We start from the raw sequence: 19,736 nt of genomic DNA on the forward strand, positions 1-19,736 counted from the left end.
CAAAGTACCGCTCAAGTTTCTGAGACAACAGGATCTGAGATCACCACTACCACCTCTGGACAAAGTACCGCTCAAGTTTCTGAGACAACAGGATCTCAGATCACCACTACCACCTCTGGACAAAGTACCGCACAAGTTTCTGAGACAACAGAATCTCAGATCACCACTACCACCTCTGGACAAAGTACCGCTCAAGTTTCTGAGACAACAGGATCTGAGATCACCACTACCACCTCTGGACAAAGTACCGCACAAGTTTCTGAGACAACAGGATCTGAGATCACCACTACCACCTCTGGACAAAGTACCGCTCAAGTTTCTGAGACAACAGAAACTCAGATCACCACTACCACCTCTGGACAAAGTACCGCTCAAGTTTCTGAGACAACAGGATCTGAGATCACCACTACCACCTCTGGACAAAGTACCACTCAAGTTTCTGAGACAACAGGATCTGAGATCACCACTATCACCTCTGGACAAAGTACCGCTCAAGTTTCTGAGACAACAGGATCTGAGATCACCACTACCACCTCTGGACAAAGTACCACTCAAGTTTCTCAGACAACAGGATCTGAGATCACCACTACCACCTCTGGACAAAGTACCGCTGAAGTTTCTCTGACAATAGGATCTCAGATCACCACTACCACCTCTGGACAAAGTACCGCTCAAGTTTCTGAGACAACAGGATCTGAGCTCACCACTACCACCTCTGGACAAAATACCGCTCAAGTTTCTGAGACAACAGAATCTCAGATCACCACTACCACCTCTGGACAAAGTACCGCTCAAGTTTCTGAGACAACAGAATCTCAGATCACCACTACCACCTCTGGACAAAGTACCGCTCAACTTTCTGAGACAACACAATCTCAGATCACCATTATCACAGCAACCCAAGGGATAGCTGTGACTTCTCAGGCAACTGCAGCTGTGGGCACAGCAGCAACAACAATACTGTTTACCACAACTGCAGAAGACTCCACCGTTGCAGGAACTCAATCCACCACACAAACTGAAACTACTACCGCAGATGAAACAACAGCATCAGCCTCTTCACCTCTAACTTCTGAGATGTCAACAGCTGGAGGAATGACAAGCATCTCTGCTGCTCCCCAGACATCGACTCATGCCACAGACACATCTGCCTTTCAAACTACAACATTGAAGGAATTTCCATCCTCCACTGCAGCAGTCATGTCCTCACCTGCATATACATCAAGAACAGAGGAGACTTCAACTCCTTCTAATGCAACTGATGCCCTCAGAACTACAAATTCAGGCAGTACTGCTTTTACTACTTATAATTTAACTTCTGGTCATTTTGTGACATCTGTTTTACCAAATGTCACAACTGATGCATCTAAAATGTCAACAACCAACTTTCAGTCTACTTTTATAACAACTTTCTCATCTACACAGCACTTACCTTTCACTTCTTCAACAACTACTCATCTCTCTACAACTACGATGGACTTACCTTCCACTTCTTTAACAACTACTCATCTCGCTACATCTACGATGGACTTACCTTCCACTTCTTCAACAACTACTCATCTGTCTACAACAACGATGGACTTACCTTCCACTTCTTCAACAACTACTCATCTCTCTACAACTACATTGGACTTACCTTCCACTTCTTCAACAACTACTCATCTCTCTACAACTACGATGGACTTACCTTCCAGTTCTTCAACAACTACTCATCTTTCTACAACTACGATGGACTTACCTTTCAGTTCTTCAACAACTACTCATCTCTCTACAACTTCGATGGACTTACCTTCCACTTCTTCAACAACTACTCATCTCTCTACAACCACGATCGACTTACCTTCCAGTTCTTCAACAAATACTTATCTCTCTACAACTACGATGGACTTACCTTCCACTTCTTCAACGACAACTCATCTTTCTACAACTACGATTGACTTATTTTCCAGTTCTTCAACAAATACTCATCTCTCTACAACTATGATGGACTTACCTTCCACTTCTTCAATGACAACTCATCTTTCTACAACTACAATTGACTTACCTTCCAGTTCTTCAACAACTACTCATCTTTCTACAACTACAATGGACTTACCTACCACTTCTTCAACAACTACTTATCTCTCCACATCTACGATGGACTTACCTTCCACTTCTTCAACAACTACTCATCTTTCTACAACTACAATGGACTTACCTTCCACTTCTTCAACAACTACTTATCTCTCCACATCTACGATGGACTTACCTTCCACTTCTTCAACAACTACTCATCTCTCCACATCAACGATGGACTTACCTTCCACTTCTTCAACCACTACTCAGCTCTCTACAACTACAAAGCATTTACCTTCCACTTCTTCAACAACTACTCATCTTTCTACAACTACAAAGCACTTACCTTCTACTTCTCCAACAACTACTCATCTCTCCACATCAACGATGGACTTACCTTCCACTTCTTCAACAACTACTCAGCTCTCTACAACTACAAAGCATTTACCTTCCACTTCTTCAACAACTACTCATCTTTCTACAACTACAAAGCATTTACCTTCCACTTCTTCAACAACTACTCATCTCTCTACAACTACAAAGCACTTACCTTCCACTTCTCCAACAACTACTCATCTCTCTACAACTACAAAGCACTTACCTTCCACTTCTCCAACAACTACACATCTCTCTACAACTACAAAAGCCAGCACAACTCAAAATAGTAAGTCGTTTTGGGTATTAATGATTATTTTTTCTTAGTAATGAAATTGTTGATGCTTTAACAATTCATAAACTAAAATTGCACCATTTCTATTAAATCTATATAATGAAACATTTTTATGGAATAACTTAATTTCAGGGCGCAATTTCAGTGGGTTCAGGCCAGTCCTTAGCACGTGCCATAAAGTAGCCGGTTAGAACAGGGCCTGTTGCCGCTCCCTATTTTGCATATACGAATGATGCACAAGTTATAGGATGGTTCAACTGAATGCACATAGAGTGGTGACAGGCGGCTTTCAGCACCAAAATGCTAACTTGTCCCTGAGAGCAGCTACAAACAAAAACTTTTTGTCTGATGTGATTAACTAAATTTGCTCAAAGCCTGTACAGAGAGATACCATAAAACTATGGCACATAGGGATTCCCCTGTACTAAGCACAATTCAGCAGGAACAGCCCCCTAAGTTTGCCCATAGCCTGTACAGAGAGATACCATAACACTATGGCACATAGGGATTCCCCTGTACTAAGCACAATTCAGCAGCAACAGCCCCCTAAGTTTGCTCATAGCCTGTACAGAGAGATACCATAAAACTATGGCACATAGGGATTCCCCTGTACTAAGCACAATTCAGCAGGAACAGCCCCCTAAGTTTGCTCATAGCCTGTACAGAGAGATACCATAAAACTATGGCACATAGGGATTCCCCTGTACTAAGCACAATTCAGCAGCAACAGCCCCCTAAGTTTGCTCATAGCCTGTACAGAGAGATACCATAAAACTAAGGCACATAGGGATTCCCCTGTACTAAGCACAATTCAGCAGGAACAGCCCCCTAAGTTTGCTCATAGCCTGTACAGAGAGATACCATAAAACTATGGCAGCATAGGGATTCCCCTGTACTAAGCACAATTCAGCAGGAACAGCCCCCTAAGTTTGCTCATAGCCTGTACAGAGAGATACCATACAACAGTGATCCCCAACCAGTGGCTCGAGGGCAACATGTTGCTCACCAACCCCTTGGGTGTTGCTCTCAGTGCCCCCAAACCAGGGAGTTATTTTTGAATTCCTGACTTGGGGGCAAGTTTTGGTTGAATAAAAACAAGATTTCCTACCAAATAAAGCCCCTGTAAGCTGATAGGGTGCATAGAGGCCCCTAATAGCCAATCACAGCCCTTATTTGGCTCCTCCATGAACTTTTATGGTCCTTGTGTTGCTCCCCAAGTCTTTTTATATTTGACTGTGGCTCACGAGTAAGAAAGGTTGGGGACCCCTGCCATAAAACTATGGCAGCATTGGGATTCCCCACACAGGGAGGGTTGATCCATCAAGTACCCTACCCAGCGACTGCACAAATTCTTACATTCTTATATTTTCGTACATTTGTGTACAGTATATCATTCACTACAGGTATTTCAGCTGTACGCTTCCCATTACATGTGTTATAGCAGAGACACTGTAGGACCCAGCCGTCTATTTGTGCCATTCAGCAGGAGTAGGGAGGATTTTGCCTGTAGCATTATCTACACACAGACATAAATGGAATAAAGTCTAATCCAAATTCCTTATTAAAATCTTTCCTTCCACAGGGTGTCAGAATGGAGGCACATGGGATGAGATTAAATGCCTTTGTCTCCCTGAATTCTATGGCCCTAAGTGTGAGTTCCTGATAGACAGAGTTGATGTTGGTAAGTATAAAGCTCTTTGTGCCTTGGGTTTGAGTTATTTTATAAGAAGCCTAGATCTGGTTCTATGAATTAGTGTAATTAGGGAGCATGTCTACTAATACTGAGTGTATTGTGTCCAACTACAGCCAGTTTTATTCTTAGTCATATTCAACATTTAGGGTGAAGACACACGGAGCTACTAGTAGCAGCTACTTGTCACGGCTACTAAAACAGACACTGCTGATCATTTACTGATAATTGTCTCTACGTGTGTTTTAGTAGAGGCAATTCTCAGTACAGGTATGGGATCAGTTATCCAAATTTCTCGGGACCTGGGGTCTTGCGGATAAGGGATCTTTCCGTACTTTGGATCTCCATGCTTTAAATTTACTAAAAAATAATTTAAACATTAAATATACCCAAGAGGATTGTTTTCCATCCAATAAGGGGTAATTATATCTTAGTTGGGATCAAGTACAGGTACTGTTTTATTATTACAGAGAAAAGGGAATCATTTAACCATGAAATAAACCCAATAGGGCTGTTCTGCCCCAATAAGGGGTAATTATATCTTAGTTGGGATCAAGTACAGGTACTGTTTTATTATTACAGAGAAAAGGGAATCATTTAACCATGAAATAAACCCAATAGGGCTGTTCTGCCCCAATAAGGGGTAATTATATCTTAGTTGGGATCAAGTACAGGTACTGTTTTATTATTACAGAGAAAAGGGAATCATTTAACCATGAAATAAACCCAATAGGGCTGTTCTGCCCCAATAAGGGGTAATTATATCTTAGTTGGGATCAAGTACAGGTACTGTTTTATTATTACAGAGAAAAGGGAATCATTTAACCATTAAATAAACCCAATAGGACTGTTCTGCCCCAATAAGGGGTAATTATATCTTAGTTGGGATCAAGTACAGGTACTGTTTTATTATTACAGAGAAAAGGGAATCATTTAACCATGAAATAAACCCAATAGGGCTGTTCTGCCCCCAATAAGGGGTAATTATATCTTAGTTGGGATCAAGTACAGGTACTGTTTTATTATTACAGAGAAAAAGGGAATCATTTAACCATGAAATAAACCCAATAGGGCTGTTCTGCCCCAATAAGGGGTAATTATATCTTAGTTGGGATCAAGTACAGGTACTGTTTTATTATTACAGAGAAAAGGGAATCATTTAACCATTAAATAAACCCAATAGGACTGTTCTGCCCCCAATAAGGGGTAATTATATCTTAGTTGGGATCAAGTACAGGTACTGTTTTATTATTACAGAGAAAAGGGAATCATTTAACCATTAAATAAACCCAATAGGGCTGTTCTGCCCCAATAAGGGGTAATTATATCTTAGTTGGGATCAAGTACAGGTACTGTTTTATTATTACAGAGAAAAGAGAATCATTTAACCATTAAATAAACCCAATAGGGCTGTTCTGCCCCCAATAAGGGGTAATTATATCTTAGTTGGGATCAAGTACAGGTACTGTTTTATTATTACAGAGAAAAGGGAATCATTTAACCATGAAATAAACCCAATAGGGCTGTTCTGCCCCAATAAGGGGTAATTATATCTTAGTTGGGATCAAGTACAGGTACTGTTTTATTATTACAGAGAAAAAGGAAATCATTTTTAAAAATTAGAATTATTTGCTTATAATGGAGTCTATGGGAGATGGCCTCTCCATAATTCAGAACTTTCTGGAAAATGGGTTTCCGTATAAGGGAGCTTCTTGTCACGGCTACTAAAACAGATACTGCTGATCATTTACTGATAATAGTCTCAATGTGTGGTTTAGCGGAGGCAATTCTCAGTGTTGTCTATACTTTTCTGGCATTTAGTAGCCGTGACAAGTAGCTGCTACTAAGTAGCTCCGTGTCTCTTCACCCTTAAACAGGGCTTTCTGCAGAATACTGGCATTTCTAATGATAAAAATAGCTATAAACATGGAAACAAAAGTACTCAGGTACCTGCCTGTCCAGCATCTCAAAAACCAGTGGTATTATTACCTCTTGTTCCCGCTATAACAGCCCTTACTCTTCCGGGAAGGTTCCTACTAGTTAGGATGGGATATTATTGGTCGAATTCACTTTAGAGTTTAAGTTGAGGTGTTTATTTGGGTTGAGGGTAGGGACCTGTACATGCCATTCAGCATTCACTCCTATTTAAACAAGAAAGGACATCCCCTGATATGTCTCTATAACCCAGTGATCCCCAACCAGTGCCTCAGGGGTAACACGTTGCTCACCAACCCCTTGGATGTTGCACCCAATGGCCTCAAAGTTGGTGCCTATTTTTCAATTTCTGGCTTGGAGGCATATTTTGGAGGCATAAAGACCATATGTACTGCCCAACAGAGTCTCTAGCAGGCTGCCAGTCCCCATTGGGCTACTAATTAACCAATCAGAGTCCTTATTGGTCACTAGAAAGGTTTGTGTGCTTGTGTTGCTCCCCAACTTATTGTTCATTGAAGGTTGGGGATCCCTTCTATAACCTGTAGCTTTAAGTTATGTTTTGACTAGGAACTAGGGGCACTATCCTAAACCACGATAAACAACCCCATTATTCTTACTCCAAACACTACAGCCAGCATTGCTTATATAAGGAATAAAGCATAATGATCTTCTCTCATTCTGTTCTCTCCCTAAGCGAAAGCCAAAACCTCTGTGAGCGTGACACTGAGAGTTGCAAATGAAATATTTGATAATAAGTTACTTGATAACACCACCGTGGAATATGAAAACTTTAAAACCAGGTTTAAGGAAGAGGTGAGTATGTCCTTCTGTCTCTAACATATTGTATGTATTCTATAAACCTAAACACCAGGGCAGTAGGTGGGTACTTACCTCATCAGCCAGCATTTACTTAGTATTGGACCTTATCTAGGTCAGGTTCCTAGGATCTCCCTGCTCAGTTATGTCTAACTGTGGAGGAATTGGTTCAGATGCAAGATGAGGGGCAACCAGGGATAGGTCCTTGCCTTGGTCAGCCTCCCCTGTAGGCCCATCAGTGCTGAACGCTATAAAATGGATGTTCCCATCAGTCAGAATGAAAGGTCCTTTCCGACTGTGGAAGGCTCTCCGCCATTAATCACTCATCCTTCTCTCTTTATAGATGAGGACAGTCTATGCTAATGTCTCTGGGTATGTCAACGTGGAAATTATCTCTTTGAGGTAAGTCCCTTACATACTGCCTTACTTTTCTATCTAAGCCAGTGGTTCTCAACCTTCCGACCCTTTAATACAGTTCCTTATGGTGTGGTGACCCCCAACCATAAAATTATTCCTAAGACCATCGAAAATATGTGTTTTCCGATGGTCTTAGGCGACCCCTGTGAAAGGGTTGTTCGACCCCAAAAGGTGTCCCGACCCACAGGTTGAGAACCACTGATCTAAGGGATAAGCCTCAAGTAAGGCAGCTAAGTGAATGGCTGTCCAGTGTCTGATTTGGCCATTCATAGTTATAGTGAAATACCATTGATAGATTCACTGGGCCGATCAGTAAAAGTACCAGATCTGAATGGAACTGGAATGGCGGTGAGGCATCTTCTGAATCTGTATCTCCCAACACATCACCAACCTGATAAGAAGACACCACAGCAGATGACATTTTCAGTATGGATTGATGGGTGGTTTGACAAGGAGGATCTCCCCTAGCTTTCCACCCAATGTGATGTCACTGCCTGACAATTTATATATTCTCACCATTTACAGTGGTTATTTATTCCAGTAGAGGAGCTTCACATCTCCATTAACCAGGAGGGTTGATTATGTCTAATAATTCCATTGTGTCTCTGGCAGGAAAGGCAGCATCATTGTGGAACATAAAGTCATCGTGGAGGTTGAGCTCAAGGACAATCTGACACAACAATACAATAATGTACTGGAACAAGTGACTGATCAGCTGAATGACCTCAACTGCACACATGGAAACTGTAGGTGTTAAGCCTTTTGGTGTTTATACCACTTATATAGACAATTATTACTATCCTTGCACAGCATGTTACCACTAGTGCCATAACCTAAGGGAATAAGTCTGTATGGCCAATATATTGACTTAGCAAATTTATTGTATAAATACAATTTATAGCAAACCACCACTAGGGGGAGCACACAACAGGATTAGGCAAAGTGCAGGGACACTGAGAGTGGGTTGGGAAAGCTCTGGGCTTAGGAATCCACCCTACATTTCAGTAATTCAAGAGAATCCAATCACCAAAGATACCTGATGGCATCACCACAGATATATGATTGGTGCTTCATGGCTGTAATAACAGGCGAACCTATAATACAGTAATATCAATAATTTATAGTAATTAACATTACTATTAGTATTAATAAAAATACACATACAATAATACAATAATAGTAGAATTAAATAGATTTACTTGGCTTTGTATAATTATAGTTAAAAAGATAGCTAGTTGGGGAGTATATATTGGGTCCCCGGGTCCAACTGTGCAGACACGTGCATTGGTGGACATCATAAAAGCATTCCCTGACTCCTCTTTCATTGCCCAAACTGGTTCTGTTTCTTATAGTTCCTGCCTAAGCCTTGTTTCTGGTCTCCTTGTTATTTACTCCTGCCTGTTTCCTGACTCTGATTGTATGCTGCCTGCCCTGTCTCCGTGCCTGCCCTGTCTCCGTGCCTGCCCTGTCTCTGTGCCTGCCCTGTCTCTGTGCCTGCCCTGTCTCTGTGCCTGCCCTGTCTCTGTGCCTGCCCTGTCTTTGTGCCTGCCCTTTATCTGTGCCTGCCCTGTCTCCGTGCCTGCCCTGTCTCTGTGCCTGCCCTGTCTCTGTGCCTGCCCTTTCTCTGTGCCTGCCCTTTCTCCGTGCCTGCCCTGTCTCCGTGGTTGCCCTGTCTCCGTGCCTGCCCTGTCTCCGTGCCGGCCCTGTCTCCGTGCCGGCCCTGTCTCCGTGCCGGCCCTGTCTCCGTGCCTGCCCTGTCTCCGTGCCTGCCTTAACTACAATTCTGTTGTCTTTGGATCAAGGGTTGCTGTTCTAGGTTCTCCCTGTCGATTCCTAAGGATATTTATTGGTCAACAATACCCATGTTTACTGTTTACATGTACTGTTTACTTTTACTGTTTACCCAGTGACATATGTAGAAAAAAGACATTGTTCCTAGAACATTAGACAATAGCTGTCCCAAAATCTGCTGCTTCAACGTGTCTAAAAAATCAATGATAGAAAAGCCCCTATGGTACAATTGCTCTTGTGTCTGATAGTTGCCCTTTCTTCTTCCAGCTGCCTTGTGTCTGGATGGAAATAAGCCCTTGGTTGAAGCAAGTACACTCCCGTCTGCGGAAGGTAAGTGAGACCAATTTGCCTTTCTGTGGGATGGACCAGTAAAGCAAAGTGAAGGGTAAAGACCAAAGCAGGAACACCTTGCAATAACAACTGCTCCGGCCCTAGTGATCAAACCCAAATATTTGATCTGCATCATCAAACCCATTAATGCTAGGTGGGGTAATATAACTAAAGTCACAAAGGTTGCAGCAGGTCTAGTAACCCATGGTAACCAATGAGATGTTATATTTATAACAGGTCCCGGTAACCACTACCTGCTGATTCTGGTAGAGTATCTGTGACAGTCAGGGTCGGACTGGGCCACCGGGACACCAGGAAAATACCCAGTGGGCCCCAGAGGCCCAGACCCGACCCTGTTGCTGCTTCATCTGGCCTCCAATGTCCTCCCTTGACACGGTTCACATACACATTCAGGGGAGGATGATGGACAGGGGGTAGTTTAGGGGTGCACGGTGGGGGATGTGGCCGAAGGAGGCACCCCCCCAATCCGACCCTGGTGACAGTTGCTATGGTTACTAGACCCAGAGTGCACTTAGCGACTTTTATTACATTTTCTCTGCGCTTGTTATTGCATTGGCCCAGTGCAAAGTGTGTATATCAGACCACCATTTTCTTTTATATGGTTTTTATGACAAACCCCCATTTTAAATCAATCTTTGCCTTTAGTGCTGCTACATTCTGCCCCTTACTGTACCATCCTACAATTTGCTTCTCTACAGAACTCTGCAAAGAAAAGGTTGTAAATGGATCTGAAAACTTGTATAGCCCATTACAAACCCCTACTGGCCTGATCTGCATCTCAGCATGTGATGAACGCTCCAAGAATTATATGAACTGTACCATTGGCAGTTGTCGGCTTAATGGCACCAAAGGCCCACTTTGCTAGTGAGTATGAAGCCTCAATGTCTTTCTTACAATCTAATCTAGTGCTTTGCCCATTGTTACAACATTTAGGAGAACAACCCTACCTGGGTGGATCTGCAGTAATATGTTTTCTTACAGCTGCCCAGATACAGACAAATATATCTATATGCAAGATCGGTGTCAGGGGAAGGTACTAAAGGCAGGATTGTATGGAGGTCTCGGAGCCGGCTTCGCTCTTCTGATGATCATCTTAATTACGACTGGACTCCTCTTATACAGAACCAAACGTTGGTATAAATGGTAAGGAGTCGTATCATTATTCTTTGGAAACATTGACTTTTTGATCTCTCGGCTCTTTGTATATTGGTGGGACATTCCTGAAGTGGATGGGGCTTGAAATGTCTTGGTTTCACTAGGTTTGGTCTGTTGGGTTTTGAAAAGAAAAATAAGCAATGAGAATACAAGAGTAATAATAACACTGACGTCTCACAGTAAATCTGCTGTTTGGCTGCCATAGTCAGTGAGTACTGCAACCCGATGGTAAAAGACTAATAATTGAAATAAGTCAAAAGACTTAATCTTACAACTGGTCCATCTATAACATTCTAAATATTAATTGGCTGCCATTGGGGCTAAAATGAGGCCTTCCCCACATATATGTATCAGTTGGGAAGGCCATCATTTTGGCCCCAATGGCAGTCAATTAATATTTAAAATGTTTTAGATGTAAAACTATCTAGCCAGCATATAAGTACCATATTAGGGACCATATAATGACTATTTCCAAATGCTAACAAACTCCCAGAACAAACCCCTGCCAGGTTCACTACCCACAGGCAGCATAGGGCAGGCAGAGTATGGCACACACAGGCAGCATAGGGCAAGCAGTGTATGGCATACACAGGGAGCATAGGGCAGGCAGATTATGGCACACACAGGGAGCATAGGACAGGCAGAGTATGGCACACACAGGCAGCATAGGGCAGGCAGAGTATGGCACACACAGGCAGCATAGGGCAGGCAGAGTATGGCACACACAGGGAGCATAGGACAGGCAGAGTATGGCACACACAGGCAGCATAGGGAAGGCAGAGTATGGCATACACAGGGAGCATAGGGCAGGCAGAGTATGGCACACACAGGGAGCATAGGACAGGCAGAGTATGGCACACACAGGCAGGGTAGGGCAGGCAGAGTATGGCACACACAGACAGCATAGGGCAGGCAGAGTATGGCACATGCATGCAGTGTAGGGCAGGCAGAGTATGGCACACACAGGCAGCATGGGGCAGGCAGAGTATGGCACACACAGGCAGCAGAGGGCAGGCAGAGTATGGCACACACAGGCAGCATAGGGCAGGCAGAGTATGGCACATGCATGCAGTGTAGGGCAGGCAGAGTATGGCACACACAGGCAGCATGGGGCAGGCAGAGTATGGCACACACAGGCAGCATAGTGCAGGCAGAGTATGGCACACACAGGCAGCATAGGGCAGGCAGACTATGGCACACACAGGCAGCATAGGGCAGGCAGAGTATGGCACACACAGGCAGCATAGGGCAGGCAGAGTATGGCACACACAGGCAGCATAGGGCAGGCAGAGTATGGCACATGCATGCAGTGTAGGGCAGGCAGAGTATGGCACACACAGGCAGCATGGGGCAGGCAGAGTATGGCACACACAGGCAGCATAGTGCAGGCAGAGTATGGCACACACAGGCAGCATAGGGCAGGCAGAGTATGGCAAACACAGGCAGCATAGGGCAGGCAGAGTATGGCACACACAGGCAGCATAGGACAGGCAGAGTATGGCACACACAGGCAGCATAGGACAGGCAGAGTATGGCACACACAGGCAGCATAGGGCAGGCAGAGTATACCACACACAGGCAACATAGGTCAGGCAGTACATATAGTGACACAATGCTGCCTGAGGTGTGATAGGTAAACAATGTGGGTGCTTATAATCTGAGCCTGAGGTCTGAACAATGCAGGGGGTGAACAATGCAGGGATTAAAAGGCGTGAACAGTACAGGGGATTTCATGTTTACAATACAAGGGCCTAAAGTTTTACTTTGAAGTGTAAACCATGCAGGGGGCAAATTAATCTCAGTACTGATAATGAGTTTATTTAAAGCTAAGATAAACAGTCACTGCAGCCAGACAGGTGGGGGACCACACGAGGTGGGGGGGGGGTAAGGGCCGCCAGTTGGACAGCACTGCTCTAAAGGATAAACTTCAGATAATCTCAGTTCCACTAGAACGTAAATTCCACTTGCTACCACCAACTACCCCAGAAACCTAAATTAGTCAATTGTTTCTGCTTTCATACTGACAAAACCCAACCATAAATTGGCTGTTTCAGTCCAGACTTGCTCTGAATGGGCGACCCTCTCATGTCTTTTCCAGGGATCCATTCTTACAACCTGAGGAACCAAAATGGTATGAGGATACAGATGGCGTATGGACCAATCCGCTCAGCTACGAGAATCCAGGAGCAGTTCTATATGAAGACGGTAAGTGCCAAACAGAATGGAATGAAGAAAGAAAGAGGTCCAAAGGCCGGGCCTTCAACTAGGGAGCATTTGTAGATGGCCACTGTGTGACCCTCCATCTGTGCCTGAACTACAACTAGTTATTTTAGTTAAACCCCAATAGAAGGAGCACAGTTAGACATCACTGACATGGATACAGAGAATATATTTACTGCATTATGGAACAATGTACATTTGTGCATTTATTGATTACTTTTTTAGGCAAATGGGTCCCCTAGAATGCAGAAGCCAAGTGAAAATGGGGGCCATTCACTGGCAAAAGGGGATTAACTAAAAGTAATATATAAAGCTGGACACTAGAGGTTTTGATCCAGTTTGGTTAGACCAGAGGTTTTCAGACTCAAGGTTAGTTTGGTTAGACCAGAGGCTTGACTCCAGCTGCCCTTTGTGGCCCAACAATTACTCAGGTACCCTTATGAAGAAAGAAGGGTATACAGCACATGTATGTTACATGGTTTTTGGAAAAATCATAGAAGGAAGGTATATTCCCCCTCAGAATCCTCAATGAAACAGTTGGTAGGGCTCTACCAAAAGCTTTTTCTGTAGGTGGGCCCGGCACAACCAAGTTACGCCTCTTGGCACAGACCAGCCTGAATTTTACCTGGTGGACTTACTGCCATACAAGCAATCCCCCCGCAATGTGTATATCTCTATTAATATATTTTAATTATATTATATATATTTATTATATATTTATATTTATTATATTTATATTTATAAATGTAGAAATTGGGGGACAAACCTTATTATAGGTCCCTTCCCTGTAGAACGTATCATGCTAAGGTTCCAAGAAAACAAGTGTTCGCAAATACAATGCTAATTGTAAAAATCTTACATGGAATTACCCCAATTCTCCTCATCTACTGGGTTGGACCCAATCAAATGGTTTGATTTGTCAGATCCCTGTGATGCAATGTCGGCCAAACAGAAACCTCTTCACATCATGGGACGTGACACATAATAAAGGTTGCACCTACTATAAGAACAAGGTTGAACGTTCTGTCCGTATGTTCCTCAGGGGATGGCATTCATTTATAGATATTTCTTAGGTTGTAGTTACAACAAAGCTGTGCCTCACTCTCTCTTTCTGTCCGGTCAGATATCTCCTATATTAGCAGTCAGGCCACTACCATCACCTTTGAACCGAGCCTACAAAATGTGGACACAAGAATTAAGGTATGATGAGAATTGTTTAGGTTCTTTTTATTCTCTCTTTGCTTGCCCCCACCCCATTCAGTAAAGCTGCCAATATACGTCCGACCCCCCAGTTAAATCCTGGTTCTCTATTAGCAATAGCAATCTAAAGAACTTTGCATTTAGTACTTGTATGGGAGGGTATCTGGTTGTCTTCTAAAGGGCAAAATACATTAACCTCAGTTTTACCATTTGGTCTGGTCATATTCACCGGCAGGGTGAATCTATCATGAAGTTCTAGGCTGCTCATCTCTCTAGCCCAGTCTGTCTCTTGCTGCTACAGCAGTCATACTGTGCCCTCACCTTAGCTATAATCTCATTCCTGGGCCCATCAGATCTATTCTTTTCCCCAAAGAAACCTGATATTTTTGGCTACCCTATGCATATCTACTATCTTTTACTACATGGAGACCTCCTGCCATGGACTAGCTCCTCATCATATCTAGGGGAATAGATCCCTTTGCACAAACTCACAGAGATATCATTATTCCAGGGGAAGGATATAGGGATGTGATATTACCAAGAACAGAATGCACTTGTGTCATTTTAGGGGAGCTACAGTAGCAGCTACTTGTCAAGGCTACTAAGTCAAAAGGATTCTGGGAACAAATTCCTTAAGTCTTTTAGAAAAATTCCATTTACATGGGTTTATCCTATAGGCAAAAGCCAGGATAATAGCTGATCAGATTCCCAACTACAGACCGGTTTCGCCCTTCTTGGGGCTCATCAGTGTAGTGCAGGGTTTTCTGATTAGCTTAAGTAGATCCAGGAGTGGTCAAGGCTACTAAACTCCACCCTGTCATAGACAATACTGAGAATTGCCTCTGCTAAAACACACATAGAAACAATTATCAGTAAATTATCAGCATTGTCTGTTTTAGTAGCCACAACAAGTAGCTGCTACTAGTAGCTCTGTGTGTCTTCACCCTTAAGAGAATTGTCCTTTCCCCCTTGATGAATATACCCCTCAGAGTTCAAGACAGAGGTGGCATCTCCAAGAATCAGTTAAATCAAATCAAAATATTCTGTAAAGTGTTTGTATTGAGTGCCACTTAGAGAGATATTTTAGTCTAGACAATATATATTGGAAACGGGCACCGCCACCTGATAGAAATGGGCTGATTTACAAAGATATGGAACATTGCCTGTGCATTTTCTAACTGGTAGAAGACTGATCAAAACTATTTGCTGTTGTATCAGCCCTATGGTCAAAGCAAAACTAAGACCCTGAAACATAGTTTCTTCTTCTATCATGTACATAGAATGTATTTTATTTTATTTCTCCAGGTTAATATTAAGAGGCCAGAAAAGGTGGATGTGAATTTGCCACCATCATAGATAGAAGACCCAACACAAGGACCTTCCTGGAGAGGACAATCTGGGTCCATGGACTGACCATTCAGATCAACAAAGAGGAGGACCCTAGAGACAATGTTACCATTAGAAGACCCAAAGACCTTCCTGGAGAGGACAATCTGGGTCCATGGACTGACCATTCAGATCAACAAAGAGAGGACCCTAGAGACAATGTTATCATTAGAAGACCCAACACAAAGACCTTCCTGGAGAGGACAATCTGGGTCCATGGACTGACCATTCAGATCAACAAAGAGAGGACCCTAGAGACAATGTTATCATTAGAAGACCCAACACAAAGACCTTCCTGGAGAGGACAATCTGGGTCCATGGACTGACCATTCAGATCAACAAAGAGGAGGACCCTAGAGACAATGTTACCATTAGAAGACCCAACGCAAAGACCTTCCTGGAGAGGACAATCTGGGTCCATGGACTGACCATTCAGATCAACAAAGAGAGGGCCCTAGAGGCAATGTTACCATTAGAAGACCCAACACAAAGACCTTCCTGGAGAGGACAATCTGGGTCCATGGACTGACCATTCAGATCAACAAAGAGAGGACCCTAGAGACAATGTTATCATTAGAAGACCTGACACAAAGACCTTCCTGGAGAGGACAATCTGGGTCCATGGACTGACCATTCAGATCAACAAAGAGAGGACCCTAGAGACAATGTTATCATTAGAAGACCCAACACAAAGACCTTCCTGGAGAGGACAATCTGGGTCCATGGACTGACCATTCAGATCAACAAAGAGAGGACCCTAGAGACAATGTTATCATTAGAAGACCCAACACAAAGACCTTCCTGGAGAGGACAATCTGGGTCCATGGACTGACCATTCAGATCAACAAAGAGAGGACCCTAGAGACAATGTTATCATTAGAAGACCCAACACAAAGACCTTCCTGGAGAGGACAATCTGGGTCCATGGACTGACCATTCAGATCAACAAAGAGGAGGACCCTAGAGACAATGTTACCATTAGAAGACCCAACGCAAAGACCTTCCTGGAGAGGACAATCTGGGTCCATGGACTGACCATTCAGATCAACAAAGAGAGGGCCCTAGAGGCAATGTTACCATTAGAAGACCCAACACAAAGACCTTCCTGGAGAGGACAATCTGGGTCCATGGACTGACCATTCAGATCAACAAAGAGAGGACCCTAGAGACAATGTTATCATTAGAAGACCTGACACAAAGACCTTCCTGGAGAGGACAATCTGGGTCCATGGACTGACCATTCAGATCAACAAAGAGAGGACCCTAGAGACAATGTTATCATTAGAAGACCTGACACAAAGACCTTCCTGGAGAGGACAATCTGGGTCCATGGACTGACCATTCAGATCAACAAAGAGAGGGCCCTAGAGGCAATGTTACCATTAGAAGACCCAACACAAAGACCTTCCTGGAGAGGACAATCTGGGTCCATGGACTGACCATTCAGATCAACCCTAGAGACAATGTTACCATTAGAAACACATGAGCGGAATGCTGGAGGATAAAGAATATACAAAGAAAGGAGGAGGGAGGTTCTGGGTGATGAAGACTTGGGGGGACCAAAATGAGGTTTTATGAAAAGAAGAATCCAGTTCTGGGCAGAGAAAGAAGAGAAGAAGAAATGATGTTACTTCTTATGGTCCTTCCACCGCCCCCCCTTCCCCTTATACATTGCTGTAGGCCCTACTTGGCTCCATTATCCCCATATTCTCTATGGACTCGTGTTATTTATATTATCTGATTGAAAGAATTTATTTGATATAATTTATTGGAACTGTAATTTTTTTCAATTTAATATTAAACAAAATAACAAACCTCGGGGACTGACCCTGCTGAATTGTTGGTGCAATAGTTTGATGGTTATTTTGTTCTCCCAACAAATGAAAATCATGAAGGGGGGGTGTGGCTTGGTTGGGAGTAGGTGGGATTTGGCTGGATTGTGGGAAGGGCTTTTATCATGATAGGGATGGGTTGGGTGGATCAGGGGCATGGCTGTGTATTTAAGGGGGATTTTTTTTTATTTTTTGGGGCCCCATTTTATTTGTTAGCGTGTCCCACTACCATGAGGGCCCCAGTGACCAGAGGGGTAATAATTGGGGCTCTAATAACTTGATAGTATGGGGCCCCATGATTACAGATGATACCCTTGAAGGAATATGTAGACATGTGCCAAGGGGCAGCAGAAGATGTTTCTGGTTGGGGGGCCAGGAGAGGGAGAATTTGCTACACACGGGAACAACATTTTTGAACACTTCAACTTTTTGTGGCCAAAGAGAGTCCCCCTGAATCTCACCCACACTGTCCATCTCCTGTCCAAGCCGCCGCCCCTCCGCCTCTGTTTAGCAGCAACTTCCAAAACTGGGGGGGGGAGATTTTGGGGGGCCATGGCCCCACTGGTTCCAACACCTATGGTGGGGCTCCCAACATGGCTCGTTGCTTGGCAGGGAGAGAAGCTGTATCATAGGGGTAGAACTCAAATGATGAGTTGGTATAATGCTTTATCCATCTGTTGTTCCCACCGAGACACCGGCTGAGTATCCGGCCCGCCTATGCCAGAGGGACCATGCAGCATGGGTATAAGTCTGTCCAATAGCCCTTGGCCCCTGTGGGGAGTTGGGTGCCAGGGCAGTACCTAATGCGGATACTGCATTAGGTACTGCCCTGGCACCCAACTCCCCACAGGGGCCAAGGGCTATTGGCCAACACATTATTCTCTGCCCATATCTCAGCGCTGAGCTGGAAGCGATGAAATGGATTGTTGGCAGACAGAGCTCATGTTAGTGCCAAGTGAGACGGAATCTGCTGATGTACTGAAACGGGCGCCACTTTGTTACTGGGTGCCACCTGGCACTGTTGTGTTATTCACTCCCACGGGTCCATCGTCTTACAGCTATGGGGGAGCCCCTGCCTCTCTCTGATGGAACATAGCCAGAACCAGCTGGGGCACTCACTATATTAACAGCATCCATGTTACTGTCTATTGTTATTTGAGATACATGGCCCAATGGCTAATTGAGGATGCTGGGAATTATAGTTTGCAATGGCAGAAGTTTGATTTTTCAGACCTAAGTAGAGGGCAGAATGAATCTTCATAGACAACTCCGTGTTCTGTTAGTGTTTAATTTGGGGTGAGTGCTTATTTGTGCCCTGGGTACCCCTGGAACTATAGCGGGGTGACTGTTACCCCAATGTTTCTATATATCTGTAACCTTGTTATGGGCTAAGGGGGCCCAGCCTGAAGGCCAGTTAGGGGGGGATTTGGGGTGAGTGATTATTTGTGCCCTGGGTACCCCTGGAACTATAGCAGGGTGACTGTTACCCCAATGTTTCTATATATCTGTAACCTTGTTATGGGCTAAGGGGGCCCAGCCTGAAGGCCAGTTAGGGGGGATTTGGGGTGAGTGCTTATTTGTGCCCTGGGTACCCCTGGAACTATAGCGGGGTGACTGTTACCCCAATGTTTCTATATATCTGTAACCTTGTTATGGGCTAAGGGGGCCCAGCCTGAAGGCCAGTTAGGGGGGGATTTGGGGTGAGTGCTTATTTGTGCCCTGGGTACCCCTGGAACTATAGTGGGGTGACTGTTACCCCAATGTTTCTATATATCTGTAACCTTGTTATGGGCTAAGGGGGCCCAGCCTGAAGGCCAGTTAGGGGGGGATTTGGGGTGAGTGCTTATTTGTGCCCTGGGTACCCCTGGAACTATAGCAGGGTGACTGTTACCCCAATGTTTCTATATATCTGTAACCTTGTTATGGGCTAAGGGGGCCCAGCCTGAAGGCCAGTTAGGGGGGGGATTTGGGGTGAGTGCTTATTTGTGCCCTGGGTACCCCTGGAACTATAGCGGGGTGACTGTTACCCCAATGTTTCTATATATCTGTAACCTTGTTATGGGCTAAGGGGGCCCAGCCTGAAGGCCAGTTAGGGGGGGATTTGGGGTGAGTGCTTATTTGTGCCCTGGGTACCCCTGGAACTATAGCAGGGTGACTGTTCTGTCTCCCCATGTTGGGGGTTACATTGTAACAGCGGCCTCTATTGGTTCTAAAGAAT

The 19,736-nt window shown here is 44.1% G+C and overlaps 1 protein-coding gene across 1 annotated transcript; it reads left to right on the forward strand.

Moving 5' to 3' along the window:
• Nucleotides 1-783: 783 nt before the first annotated feature.
• On the forward strand, nt 784-17,457 carry LOC116409833 (mucin-3B-like). The gene is made up of 11 exons (XM_031899501.1): nt 784-2,719; nt 4,308-4,406; nt 7,045-7,163; nt 7,510-7,568; nt 8,196-8,329; nt 9,642-9,704; nt 10,424-10,589; nt 10,707-10,868; nt 12,979-13,085; nt 14,224-14,300; nt 15,606-17,457. The coding sequence occupies exons 1-11, from the start codon at nt 1,078-1,080 to the stop codon at nt 15,654-15,656; spliced, it is 2,679 nt and encodes an 892-aa protein (XP_031755361.1). The 5' UTR covers nt 784-1,077; the 3' UTR covers nt 15,657-17,457.
• Nucleotides 17,458-19,736: the final 2,279 nt, after the last annotated feature.

This window comes from Xenopus tropicalis, chromosome 3, assembly GCF_000004195.4.
Source record: "Xenopus tropicalis strain Nigerian chromosome 3, UCB_Xtro_10.0, whole genome shotgun sequence".
Lineage (NCBI taxonomy): Eukaryota > Metazoa > Chordata > Amphibia > Anura > Pipidae > Xenopus > Xenopus tropicalis.

What these genes read in the sequence shown, in the direction of transcription:
- LOC116409833 (XM_031899501.1), top strand. Translation starts at nt 1,078, where the DNA reads ATGTCAACAGCTGGAGGAATGACAAGCATCTCTGCTGCTCCCCAGACA. An exon ending in GATAGACAGAGTTGATGTTG is followed by an intron (nt 4,407 to 7,044) that starts GTAAGTATAAAG and finishes TCTCTCCCTAAG; the next exon opens with CGAAAGCCAAAACCTCTGTG. An exon ending in TACACTCCCGTCTGCGGAAG is followed by an intron (nt 9,705 to 10,423) that starts GTAAGTGAGACC and finishes GCTTCTCTACAG; the next exon opens with AACTCTGCAAAGAAAAGGTT.